The sequence below is a fragment of the Diabrotica virgifera genome, chromosome 5, assembly GCF_917563875.1.
Source record: "Diabrotica virgifera virgifera chromosome 5, PGI_DIABVI_V3a".
Classification (NCBI taxonomy): Eukaryota; Metazoa; Arthropoda; class Insecta; order Coleoptera; family Chrysomelidae; genus Diabrotica; species Diabrotica virgifera.
Window position 1 is genome coordinate 40,379,395 of NC_065447.1, and position 13,826 is coordinate 40,393,220.

General features: G+C 31.4%; 1 protein-coding gene across 1 annotated transcript in view; it reads right to left on the reverse strand.

Moving 5' to 3' along the window:
• Positions 1-249: 249 nt before the first annotated feature.
• Positions 250-13,826, reverse strand: part of LOC126885351 (uncharacterized) — a 151,854-nt gene continuing 138,277 nt past the window's right edge. Inside the window, exons 13-14 of the mRNA XM_050651908.1 lie at positions 5,826-6,262; positions 250-3,617 (exon numbers count right to left, since the gene is read on the reverse strand). Coding sequence (XP_050507865.1) covers positions 3,199-3,617; positions 5,826-6,262 — 856 coding nt within the window. The 3' untranslated portion in view covers positions 250-3,198. The remainder of the gene's footprint in view (positions 3,618-5,825; positions 6,263-13,826) is intronic.

Below are 13,826 nucleotides of genomic sequence, written 5' to 3' on the forward strand. Positions count from 1 at the left end.
GACAAAGATAGCTAGACCACCGTACTTGATATCGGCGTTACACCCCGATGCATTGAGTGGCATATCCCTAGCCAGATCTATTCTCTTTACATATCTCTGCACACTACACGTCCAGCTGAAATCGTTGCTATTAAGTAGGCTAGTTTTTAAATCTCGATTTGTTAAGCAAAGCATAGGTTATTTACATTTGAGTTTGACACTTCGAGAATGTCAAACTAAATGTTAAATTAAGTATTAATAAAACATCAATGACATTTGATAGTGAATTTAATTATTATATAAAATAAAGGTGTTTAAAAATACAATTTGAGTAAAATATTTTAAAAGCAATCATTTATTAACAGTTTTAAAAAGGTTTATACTAGTATACGGCCTCCTCTTTATGATAAATGGACTGTTCCATTTGCTATGAAATTAAAATATACCTAGTCGGTTCGCTAAACTCGACACAACGCTAGTGATTTTAGTAGGTAATTTTTTGTTTTTTGGGAATTTTGCCGAAATTGGGAAAATTACTTACTAATTATTTAGTAAATGTAAACTATTTATAAATTATTTTTTTGTCGAATTGGCAAAATTATTGACTAAAAGCACTAGCCAGTATTGTCTGAGTTTAGCGAACCGACAGTATATGAAATAATATTGTTTGGTATAAAAAATTATGGTCTGATATGTGCAATTACATCCTTCTAATGGAAAAAAAATATTTGAAGATTTTTCTCAAATTATGGATACCAACAACATTTTCATTTATAACTCTTTTTTTTTAATTTGACGAAGAAAAGTTATTCTTCATGAAAAGCTCTTCATGTTCTAAGATTTATGATGCAACCATCGTATATAAAATTTTATTAATTTTATACGAGGTATATAAAAAATATGAATTTCGATCAAGAGTAAACTACCGTTATAGTTCATAACATTTAAATTAGAATGATATAATTGCACATTAAAACATAATTATTAATTTATTACTAAACTACTTTTCATAATAGAAATTTTCCATATTATTAGGAATTAAAATACGTAAATATACAAAGTTTTCGTTATGATAATGCTCGCATTTTCAGCTTGTTAATAATCATTTTCTATACTAAAACTTGAAAAGTCAAAATTGACATAAACTGAATTATATCTGAATTAATCGTAGACATGCACTGTTTAGATATCTCTGTTCTTCAGAGCCCACTATGATGACAATAATTTTTGATCACTAGATATAATGTTTATACTAGGACGCATGGGCGTCCACAGGGAGGGGCAGAGGGGGGCAGCTGCCCCCCCCTAGAGAGGACGAGGCGAGTGTAATATTGTTGAATAAGCAATATAGAAAAATACGAATTTGTAACTTAATCTTGATTTTGAATGCAACCACTCTGTTTCTATATTCTAGCTGGGATGAAAAAACCACATAAACTTAACAAAACTTTAATGAAAATTTGAAATCTGCTATTATTTTATTTACCTAATATTTTTTTAAATCTGCAAGCAACTGCAACCACCCCTGAATTCGTATTTTCTTTCTATTCGAATCTTTTTTTTCACTGTGCGTCACACAGCTTAAATTTAGTTGTGAACGATTTAAATAGCTTAAATGAAGTTGGAAATACTATTGCAACTATTAATTATACAAACAATTTCTTCCGTGAATCAGTATTAAGAAGGAATACGATAGCAAATATCCCTAGCCTCTGCGAAACGCGGTGGTTCGAGAAATACAAAGTAATTAGGGTTTTTCGAAAAAATTTCATTGAAATTGTACAGGCCTTGCAATCCCTATCCGTTGAAGGAAATTGGTCACTAGAAAAACATCTTATCAGTTGTATTCTGTGGCATGCAAGTCAGGATTTATCGTCGCTGTCATTGTGATTGCAAAATATTCTGAATACCTAGAGCCTATAGTCAACCGCGTACAATCTGCGCAAACTAATGTTTTAAAGGTAGCGGAATATATTCGTCAAATCATGGATATTTTTAAAAAACACAGACAGAACGCAGAGAACGTAACAAACACTTCATTGCATGAAGCCAATAAGATAGCCGAAGAATGCGGTTTGGAATTATCTACCCCTAGAACTGTAGACAAGCAACAGCATAGAAGCAATCAACCAGCTGATACGCCTAGTAAATACTGGAGGCGATCCATGATTCTTTCATATCTTCTCTAGAGACACGGTTTTCCGAAGAAAATACGCCAGACTTCGCTCTGACTCTTCTGCATCCCAAGCATTTATCAAAAATTGATTTAAACGGCCTTAAATTAGAACAACTGAGACAATCCTTAAACCACTATGAAAGAAATGGAATAGATGCAGAGCTAGAAGTACGGGTAGAACATTGGAATAAAAAACGCAATGAGTTAGACATCTTCAACACCCTTGAAATTTTGGAACTGGTTCGAGCGTCCACTACTTTTTATCCGTTAACAAAAATTTTGCTGGAAATTCTCGTAACATTTCCTTGCACTACGTGTACAGTTGAGAGGTCGTTCAGCAGTCTTCAAAGTATAAAAACATGGCTGCGGAGTACAATGGTCGAAGATCGCTTTAATGGGTTAGCTCTAATGAGCATTCATCGAAAACAAATATTACCAAAAAAGAAAGAGTTTGTAGAGACAGTTTTACAAGAATTTACAATTGACCCGCGTAAATTGTTGTTTAAATAATAGTGTTTAGGAACAGACAATTTATCTTGCTTCACAAATCGAAGACTTATCCAGAAGGAAATAAACTTGTTAAATTTGTATCACGTTTTTGTAAAAATCATTAAAAAAATTTTTAAATTATATTTAGTTTGCTTCATTTTTGTATGAAGTCATTGAGTTATAATTTTGGCTCCAAAAACGTTATTTTCAAAGCTTTTCTTAGGAAACCCCTTCACCCTCTCCCCTCTTTGAAGACTCTCAATTTACGTCTATATTTATTATTGCTTATCTAACCAATTTTTTTATTTCTCAAATCTGCCCTCCCCTAGTTTTGATCCTGCGGACGCCCATGCTAGGACGTACTAGTTTATGCTGCCGTGTCCGTATTAATATCAGGATACATTAGTTTAGCCTAGGGTAAGTTCGTAAGTTTATCCTATCGCGTAACTAGTTCATCCTATCGCATTCAGGACCTATGCCTAGACCAAACTAGCTTGTCTTTATTTTTCTAATGTAATAAAATATATCTATAATGGCCATATCAACCAATTTTGTCAACTGGCTTCAGAGAAAGCTAGCACGAAATTTTTAAAATCGTAGTTATTTAGGTAACTACAAATTTCAAGAAGTATTTCTGGGGGTAATTGATGCATAATTCCATTAAATTCCGAAAGAAGTTTATCTAATAACGAATTTCTTTGTTCAGCAGCCTTCAACTTATGTGGAATTATCTTTATAACCTCTTTATACTTTGGAAACCTTTTACAATATATATCAATGCAGATCCAATCCGGGGAGGATAGGTTTATTAATTTAGTTTGCATGTATTCTGCAACTTGGTGATCGTTAAAGATGTTTCTGAGGATTGTGTATAAGGATATATTACTTTTCTCAAATGAAAAATCTTTCATTTTATTAACAGTATCTTCACAATGGTCCCACCAGGTTTGCATTCTAGAATCTATTAGAGAACCTAAAAAATATACGAGAGAATTAATACATATACATATTGGCTTAAAAATTAAAGCACCGTTTCTGATCTAGGTTCTCTTACAACTCTACATGGGGGACGTCAGCATATTCAAAGTAAAGAAATTGATAATTACCAAAAAAAATTATCACTCAGAAAGGAAAGAAAAATTATAATTATTGTTTCTTTACTCTCAGAAAAATATATTAGCTACCCTTTAACTACGGGCGCCAGTGTATTCGTACACCAACGACTAAAATCGCAAATAAAAATCACCACTACGTATTTTCAATACATACAGGGTGAGTCATGAGGAACTGTACATAATCCTACCTCGTATAGAGGCCCCTATGGGGAATAACAAATGACCATTAAAAAGTGTCTGCTTCCATTATTTAATAATATACAGGGCGAGTTTCACATTTTGACAGAAATTTTTATTCGTCATAATTTTTGAACCGTCAGATCGATGTGTCTCTTATTTTGATCAATCGTTACACTATTACCACCTAATCAACTAATTTATTCAAACTAGAAAGAAATCAGGTCCAGCTTTAAAAAAATTAGTTCGTTTGGGTCTTAGAAAAAATTTCACCCTGTATATGCTTTTTAAAAACTTTAATATGAATTTTACAAATTAGACAAATAGGCAATTAAAATGGCATATTTATTTTTTTCCGCACACGATTACTTAATTTTTTATAAAAAAATCAAATTTGACTATGGAAAATAAGTTTGGTAAAGTGAACCATAGATTTAAAAAAATTAACTTTTATTACAAAAATTAATTTTTTTAACAAAAATGTAATTTATATCACCACCCAATCAACCGATTTATTCAAACTAGAAAAAAATCAGGCCCGGATTTAAAAAATAAGTTCGTTTTGGTCTTAGAAAAATTTTCACCCTTTATACGCTTTTTGAAAACTCTAATATGACTTTTACAAATTAAACAAATAGGCAATTAAAATGGCATATTTATTTTTTCCCCACAGGATTACTTCATTTTTTATAAATAAATCAAATTTGACTATGAATAATTAATATTGGTAAAGTGAACCATAGATTTAAAAAAAATTAACTTTTATTACAAAAATTATTTTTTTACCAAATATTTAATTTATGTTACCACCCAATCAACTGATTTATTCAAACTAGAAAAAAGTCAGGCCCGTATTTAAAAAATTACATAGTTCGTTTGGGTCTTAGAAAAAATTTCACCCTGTATACGCTTTTTGAAAACTCTAATATCAATTTTACAAATTAGACAAATAGCCAATTAAAATGGCTTATTTATTTTTTCCCCACACGATTACTTAATTTTTTATTAAAAAATCAAATTTGACTATGCATAAAAAGTTTGGCAAAGTTTTTGCATATATTAAAAAAATTAACTTTTTTACAAAAATTAATTTACAAAAACAACGTTTTTCTTAAAACTAAAAGTTTTACCATTTTTTTTTTCTATATCATGTCTAGATCTAAACCTCCCCATAACACTTTTTTGGACTCTATAGTTTAACGTAGACGTGATCAAATTGATAAATTTTTAATTTTTTCATTTAATTTTTGCGATTTAACTTTGCAATTCTGCACCTTTTATTTTTAAAAATTCTCATGTGAATTGCAGAACTCGCTTTCGCTCATTCTGCAAACTTTCACATGCGTGCCTTAAACGCTTTTAACTTTTAACTTTTAAAACTTATATCATAAAAAACTATTAGAAGATATTTAATTGAAAAACCTATTGGACCATTTTCCTCGTGACACCTCATTAAAATTAAATGTGGATTAAGAGTTATTTATGATACAAGTGTTAAAAGTACACGTTTAAGGCACGCATGTGAAAGTTTGCAGAATGAGCGAAGCGGGCTCTGCAATTCACATGAGTGCCTTAAAAATATATTTTTTAACATGCATATCATACAATATTTCTTCTACAAACGTAATTACAGGACAATATCTACAAAAACTTTTACTTGCACTTGACTGACATTCCATTTTTATATTTTTTTGACATTACATCAAAATTGCCTATACGGCCAATACAAACTGCAGTGCCTTAAAAATTTTAAAGCACTAGTGCCTTAAAGTAGCATTTTTAACGCTCGTATGGAGTGCTAAAAATTGCATTTTTAACACGGTTGTAGAAAAAAATTTTTAATCCACAATCGACTATAGACGTAATAATTGCTGTATTTATGTACTTACTTTTCATAAATAGATACTCCTGGCGCTTTTGCCATAAAACAATGTATTTAATCCATATTTGTTTATCGAAACTAAAATCTAATAAATCCAAACTATTTCCTAAAGGGGCTTTTCCATGGTTATCTTTTTTGTTAATATTGGCCCCATTTAAAATCAGGAATTTGACCATATCCCTTTGAGAATTTTCTACGGCAATATGTAGAGCAGTTTTTCCTCTAGAATTTTGTGCATTAATATCAGCACCTTTATCTAAAATTAGTTTTGCTATATCCGTTGTAGGCAATTCTGCAGCTTGATGTAAAACAGTACTACCTGAGTCTACATGCATATTGTCATCATTAACTACTTTATAACAGATTCCGTATAATGCTCGCACCTTTCGTGGCATTCGGAGTAGTACTGGAAGATTTTGTGCTGTTAGGATAACGCTAGCCCCACTAAAACAAGTAGTAATCTGAAAAAGTACTGAATTGAACTGAAAATAAATAACATAAATGTAAAATACCATGTATGGTCGTACCATATTTATAAGTATGGTACGGCTATGCACAGAATCTCCCTAAAGAGATTTTGGCATGGACACTACAAGGGACAAGTAAAAAAGGAAGGCAGAGAAGAAGCTGGAGGGAGGAAATTGAAAAAGGACTAGAGGAAAGAGAAATCCCTCCAGGTCTATGGCTAAACAGAGAAGAATGGCGGTCAGGAGTCGGAAGGCGTCGGAGAACGCTGTAAACCGATAGTAGTAGTAGTAAAATACCATAAAGTTTCATCAATATTATTTGTTAATTATTCTGAAAATACTAGAGAGTGGCAAGACGTACCCATATGGTCTATATTTCAATGAAGGACAATTTCCTACCACACATGTACGTATAGTAGAAGACGGACAACACTTGAGTTGATAATTATTGATAAAATAATCGAGCAAATTAAGACCGACTAAATAGGGTCTACCCCAAAATCCCGACAGCCAGAATCCCGACAGGTTTGATAAATTTCTTTTTAACCTATAATTACTTTTATTTCTGGTTTTTTGTTTATGGCCATCTGTTTTTTATTTTTTGTTGCTAAACAAAAGTATTTGCCATTTAATATGAACTAATTTTCTAAATAAAATTTCTAACATGGGTACATGAATTAAATTATTTTTTTCGCCAATATAGTCCAATAATATATGTATAATCAAATCCTGAATTCAAGTTTACTTTCATATAATATATATTATCATGCACTTACAACTATAGCGTTACGCTTTAATTACTATTTTTGCTAATTTTAATTTTAATATTTTTTCTCAAAAACGAAACAACGTTAGTCATTCGAAATGCACATTCAAATACAAATGTTAGAGAGACATGGCTTTACCCTGTCACCATCTGTTTTCTCACCCACATAAATTAGTTACCATATCAGACCATTATGTCAACAACTCACTTAATGCATTCGAGATTGTTTTCTTAAAACTGCAAAAGTATACTCCAGACCTAGTGATTTATTGACATCTGGTCAGAGGAAAAGGAACACAAACATTTATCGTTTGTGGTTTTTTTCTTTAGTAACAACTCGGCAGACAAACACATCGGGTCACACCCCTGGTTGTCGCTAATATCGACCTTTTCTTCCGAGACCAAAGCGAAACACATTTTTGTACAACAATAAAATAAATATTTACCGTTCGTTTTATTACATTCATTTCAATTAATTCCAGCAACACACCTACTAATTAATTTTTCAATTTCAATACTCTATAATATGATTTGGTATTGCATTTGAAAAGGAAACAATAAATATTCAAAATGTAGTGGTCGGGATTTTTGCTTATGCGAGGATTGTTGGGAGGGATGTCGGGATTTTGGCCTGTCGGGATTCTGGCGTGTCAGTGTTTTGGCCGTCGCGTCGGGATTTTGGCTGTCGGAATTTTGGGCGGCACCAGTGTAAATGACGGTGTAAACATTAACGACACGTGTTGATTGAATAATATTGCTAACACGACAGTTGCTTAAGGTTCAGTACTTGGTGAAAGAAAACGGCTTTGCTATCTTGTGCGACCTCCCTACAAACCCTACAAAGACAAGTGCTTCCAGATATAACAGAAGCCTTGAATAATAGTAGTCCAGGGCTCATCTGTTTTGAGATGGACGTTGAGAGGTGACTCAAATTTTTTTGCAGAAATTTCTTGAAAATAACTCAAATAATAATATTTAAGTTATCCTCCCACTCAAAATGGTCCGGAACATTGTTTAAATATTCAAAATGTCAAAATATGAAGGAAGAATTCGATTTTTTTATTGGTTTTTTGATTATAACTTTAAAACTATTCATTCCTGTTATAAGATAGGTTGTATCTTGTGATTTGAGATAAGTTGTACTGACATAAAAGTTGCGTAATTAAATTTCCTACGATACTGAATTGGCTAAAAATTAAAAAAATTGTCACCCTTGTTGAAAACAGCAATAATTACGAAAAAAACCATACAAAAACAAGTATTCGCATTTTACGTTTTTAAACCATTTATGCTACACTTAGGACCTTCATATTTTACTTATAAAAACTTAAGGATATAGTAAAACAACACTGTAAATTTCATTAAGATCGGTTCAATAGATTTTGCAAAATAAATTTAGTAATCCAGCTTTCGCAAAAAAAATCATTTTTTTTAAATGTTGCAGAACTGAAAATAAAGCAGATAGCAAGTTGAATTCTTTTTGCTTATAGAAGTGTACTGTACCTTGCATTTGCAATTCGCAAAATTAAAATCGATTAATTATCACGGCGTCAGGAAATTTTTTAAATAAACATTAATTTTTGGTACTACGCGCAGGACAGCGGTGTTCGATTCACACAAGTTGATTTTCACTAGTAATACCACTAGAGGTCAAATTATTTCCGGAAATTTTTTTGAGACCATGAATAATTTGAAAATTTCCCGAGTCGCAGACGAGGGAAATTTTCTAAAATATTCATGATCAAAAAAAATTTCCGGATATTAATTTGACTTCGCGTGGTATTCGGTAAGAAAATTCCACACCAAATTTGCATTTGAAAATCCAAAGCTGCATGAACAGATTAATAGCGCGCCATAGCTTTGTCAGCAATTATTTAGGCTTTCAAATTCGTAATTTCTACTCATTGTAGTTGCATGGGAATACCATTTCAAGATAGAAAATAGTATATTCTTCAATTTTACATAAGTTTTGAGTAACTACAAGTGATAGAAAATGAATCAAAACTAAATTATGTGAACAAATAAAAACCAGTCTGTCAAAAATGTTCTGTTATTGTAAACGTCAAAAAATTTCCACTATAATTCGCTGTTGGGTACCCCACGAGCAAAAAATTTCCGATAAAATACCTCCGTTGCCATGGTGATCTGTCAAAATAACGTATTTTGATTGGTTCAAAATTACAGGTGTGGAATTTTCACCAAAATTTCTTCCAATCTTTATCTAATATATTATTTTCTTACTCTATATTTTGTTGTATTTTAATATTTAAATTCCACAAAAATTAAACTAATTTTATTATTGTTTGTGAAATATTGTTTAAACAATTGCATATGTTTAAAAATTAATAAACGTTTATTTTCTAAGTTAAAATATTCATTTTATTTTCATATTATGAACAAAGAAAATTTTTGCGAAAAAAAGTGTTATTTCAAAGGATAGAGTACGTGTTTTTATTTTGCAATAAACAAATTTATTTATTTATATCGAAATGTGATAAAAATTAAAATGTATCAATAATTATCAAAGGTCATTGGAATGCCCAATCAGAGCAAACTATACGCTGTCCTGCGCGTAGCACCAATAATTAATATTTATTTAAAAAAATTCCTGACGCCGTTGTAGTTAATCCACTTTAATTTTACAAATTTCAAGTGAAAGGTACAGTACACTTCTATAGCCAAAAAAAATTTCAACTTGTTATCTGCTTTATTTTCAGTCCTGTAACATTTTGAAAAAATGAATTTTTTTGCGAAAGCTGGATTTCAAAATTTATTTTGCAAAATCTGTTGAACCGATCATAATGAAATTAGTGTTTCATTTTATCATAAAGTTTTTTTGGTTGAAATATGAAGGTCCTACGTGTAGCATAAATGGTTGAAAACCGTAAAATGCGAATACTTGTTTTTGTATGGTTTTTTTGCCATTATTGCTATTTTGCAACAAGGGTGACTATTTTTTAAATTTTTAACCAACTCTATATTGTAGCAAATTTAATTACGCAACTTTTATGTCATGACAACTTTTCTCGGAAATGAACACTTTTAAAGCTTTAATCAAAAAACGAAGAAAATAATAGAATTTTTCCTTAATTTTTTGACATTTTGATTATTTAAACAATGTACCGGACCTTTTTGAGAGGAAAGATAACTCAAATATTATTATTTGAGTTATTTTCAAGCAATTTCCGCAAAAAATGTGAGTCACCTCACAACGTCCAAATGTACTAATATTTTTACAGATGCGCCCTGGTCTATAGAGGAATGTCTTCGTTGGAGGCTATTACAGGCCTCCCTCATCTGGAATTATGGACTTTAGCGGTAGCCTTTATGGCCATCATGAAACTCAAAGAAAACAATACTTGGAGGCTGAATTATGTATTGAATAGCCATACAAACATAACTGGGCCTATACTTGAGGAATTTATCTTTATGATAAACTTACATACATGATATGTAAGTATATTATATAATGTTAATGACGTAATATATTATATGATGACACCAGAAATATTCTTTACTCAGAAGGTTAACACACTTATACCATCTAGAGAAGAAAAAGTCTCAAACATTGAAAATATTAATGGGGACTTAATATGGTTCACTGATGGATCTAAAACTGCGATGGTAGTGGATCAGAAGTATTTGGTCAAACATGCAATATTAATAAATCTTACAGCCTAGGTAAATATACAACTGTGTTCTAGGTTGAAACTTTGGTGGTTTGCATTGGTGAAATGGTTAAACAATTTGAGAGCCTAATTTAACTGCACTCCTGATGATCTCTTTAGAGCAGTGGTATCAAAAGTGCGAAGTGCCATGATGGTTGTCGACCTTCTTAGAGGAGATGGCAAATAAAGACCAAGAAGATTGGTGAAATCATAGATGGAGGCGCTAAAGCTAAAATACTCAACATTTACACAGCGACTGTTCTGTCTGCCCGTGGTCTATGTGTCGTCTTCCATTCTTGCAACATGTCCCACCCATCTCCATTTTTGTCTTGCAATACTTGCGATAATATCTTCCACTTCAGTTTGTCTTCGAAGTTTCTCGTTTATTAATCTATTTTTAAGCTTATTCCAAGCATTGTTCCTTCGATATATCGTTGTATTTTCTCAATTTTTCAAGTGATGTTTTTATGAGAGGTAATGTTTCTTCTCCATATATGTGAGGACTGGTAGAACGCACTGGTAATTAGATAGGTATACTTATTTTAAACACGTCTCTCATTTTTGCAAATGTAGCCCAACCCTAAACTTATTCTTCCGAGTAGTTCGGATGATTAGATATCTCGAGTTAACCTTATTTCGTGACCCAAATACACATATTTTTCCAAAAGTATTATGGGAGATTTCTCGATTTCTATCAGCGCATTGGGGACGGGATTGGTCATCATTTTTGTTTTTCCATAATTTTTCTTTAAACCTACTCTCTGTGTTACTTGCTGTAGTCGTTGTAGCATAATTGTAGCTTCTCCTAAGTCGTCTGTTATGAGAACAATGTCATCGGCATATCGGAGATGATTTAATATCTTTCCATCGATGCTAATACCCTTTGATTCCCACTCCAGTCGTTATGCGTACTCCATGACTGTTATAAATAGTTTTGGGGACCTTGTCGCACCTCTCTACCAATTTATATCTTCTCAGTCATGCAATAAAGGTTAAGATTTGTTGTCGCAATTTCATAAATATTTTGAATAATATTCGCATACCTGTGTCTATTTCGCATTCTTATAGTGCTTTTAAGATAGAGACTGTTTCCACTGTATTAAATGATTTGTGGAAGACAACAAAGATAAGAGCAACTCCACAAGGGAAAATTTCCTGTAGCTGGCTGTATACCATTAATTACAAAAAAGAAAAATCTTCTGTGTAAAAGGTATATTTATTTTAAAAACCCCAATAAAGGGCTACAATTACAAAACAAAACGTTTTCGCTGTAAAGAGAGCATCATCTGTGTTCTTTGCCTAAATTAAGTATAACCATGATTAGTGAAGACAAAGGTAAAAAATTAGTTTTAAATTTATATAATAATAAGACAATTAGTTTTAAATACCTTTACTTTCACTCCTTATATGATTCATGTTAGCTTAATATGGAATACTTATAATCCCAGCACACGATGTTTGTTGTTTATTATTGAATTTTACCACAAATAATTTTTTAAAACTAGTGGATAGTGTACCTAACTATATATCAATTCACAAAACTTCAAGAACTTCAAGTTGCACTGTCTGTCCCGTACTGTCATCAGTCAGAAATGCTTTTACACCTGTAATTTATTTGGCTTTCATCTTTCTCTTTGTGAAGACATAGATTTCGACTCAACCACCTACGTGCTTCGCTGAATAGTCACATAATGCCTTAGGGTATCTTTATTTAGTATACAGGGTGAGGCAAATAAAGGGCCTATTAGAAATATCTCGAGAACTAAAGGCAACAGAATCATGAAAATTGGAATAAAGGGGTATTGAAGGATGATCTATTAAATGAAAATATTTTCTTCTCTTTCCAACTTCCGGTTATACCGGAAGTTGCTTATTACTTCGTTTTTTTAAATGAGACACCCTGTATATTTTTACATTTTTGGATTCTCTTCGATGTCTTCTTTCTTAAAATATGAGCTTTTGTAATATTATACAGGGTATTTTAAAAGATACTTACGTTTTTTTTATTAATTTCGTAGCAAAATTAATACTCTGTAGAATTGTAGTAGTTTGACATCTAAAACTCTACTTACGTTCAAATGATTTTTAATATACTCTACTATTGTTAAGAATCATTAGTATAGCTAAATTTTTAATTTTAATATACAGGGTTGGTCGAAGCTCGGAATGAGTATTTTCTGAGTTTTCTTAAATGGAACACCCTGTATTTTAGTATTGTAATGAAATTATATTTTATGGTACTTTTTTATTTCTTAAGCTTTCCCTACACCTAACTGCTTTAATTTGTGCTTAATTGTTAATCGCACCAACAATCTTAACTACGTAGGTATTTTGATAGTTAAAGCATTATTGGTAATTTTAAGGACCAGTCTGGATTAATCTGTATTTATTTCTGAAAAATTATTTGGGCTTGAGTATTTTCACGGCCAACCTAATAAAATTTTACGTATTTTTTGGTGCAATTAATGTTTAGCTTGAATCACCAATAACTCACAAATTAAAGTAGTTAAGTATAGGGAATGCTTAGGAAATAAAAAAGTACTATAAAATATCATTTTATTACAATACAAAAATACAGGGTGTTCCATTTAAGAAAACTCAGAAAATACTCATTCCGAGTTTCGACCAACCCTGTATACTAAAATTAAAAATTTAAGTATACTAATGATTCTTAACAATAGTAGAGTATATTAAAAATCATTTAAACGTAAGTAGAGTTTTAGATGTCAAAGTACTACAATTCTACAGGGTGTGAATATTGCTGCGAAATTAATAAAAAACGTAATTATCTTTTAAAATACTCTGTATAATATTACAAAACCTCATATCTTAACAAAGAAGATATCGAAGAGAATCCAAAAATGTAAAAATATACAGGGTGTCCCATTAAAAAACGAAGTTACAAGCAACTTCCGGTATAACCGGAAGTTGCAAAGAGATGAAAATATTCTCATTTAATAGATCATCCTTCGAAACCCCTTCATTCCAATTTTCATGATTTTGTTGCCTTTAGTTCTCGAGATATTTCTAATAGGCCAGTTATCTGCCTCACCCTATATAATATTTCAATGTAAGAATTTTAGTCGACATTTTAAGGGTTTAACCCA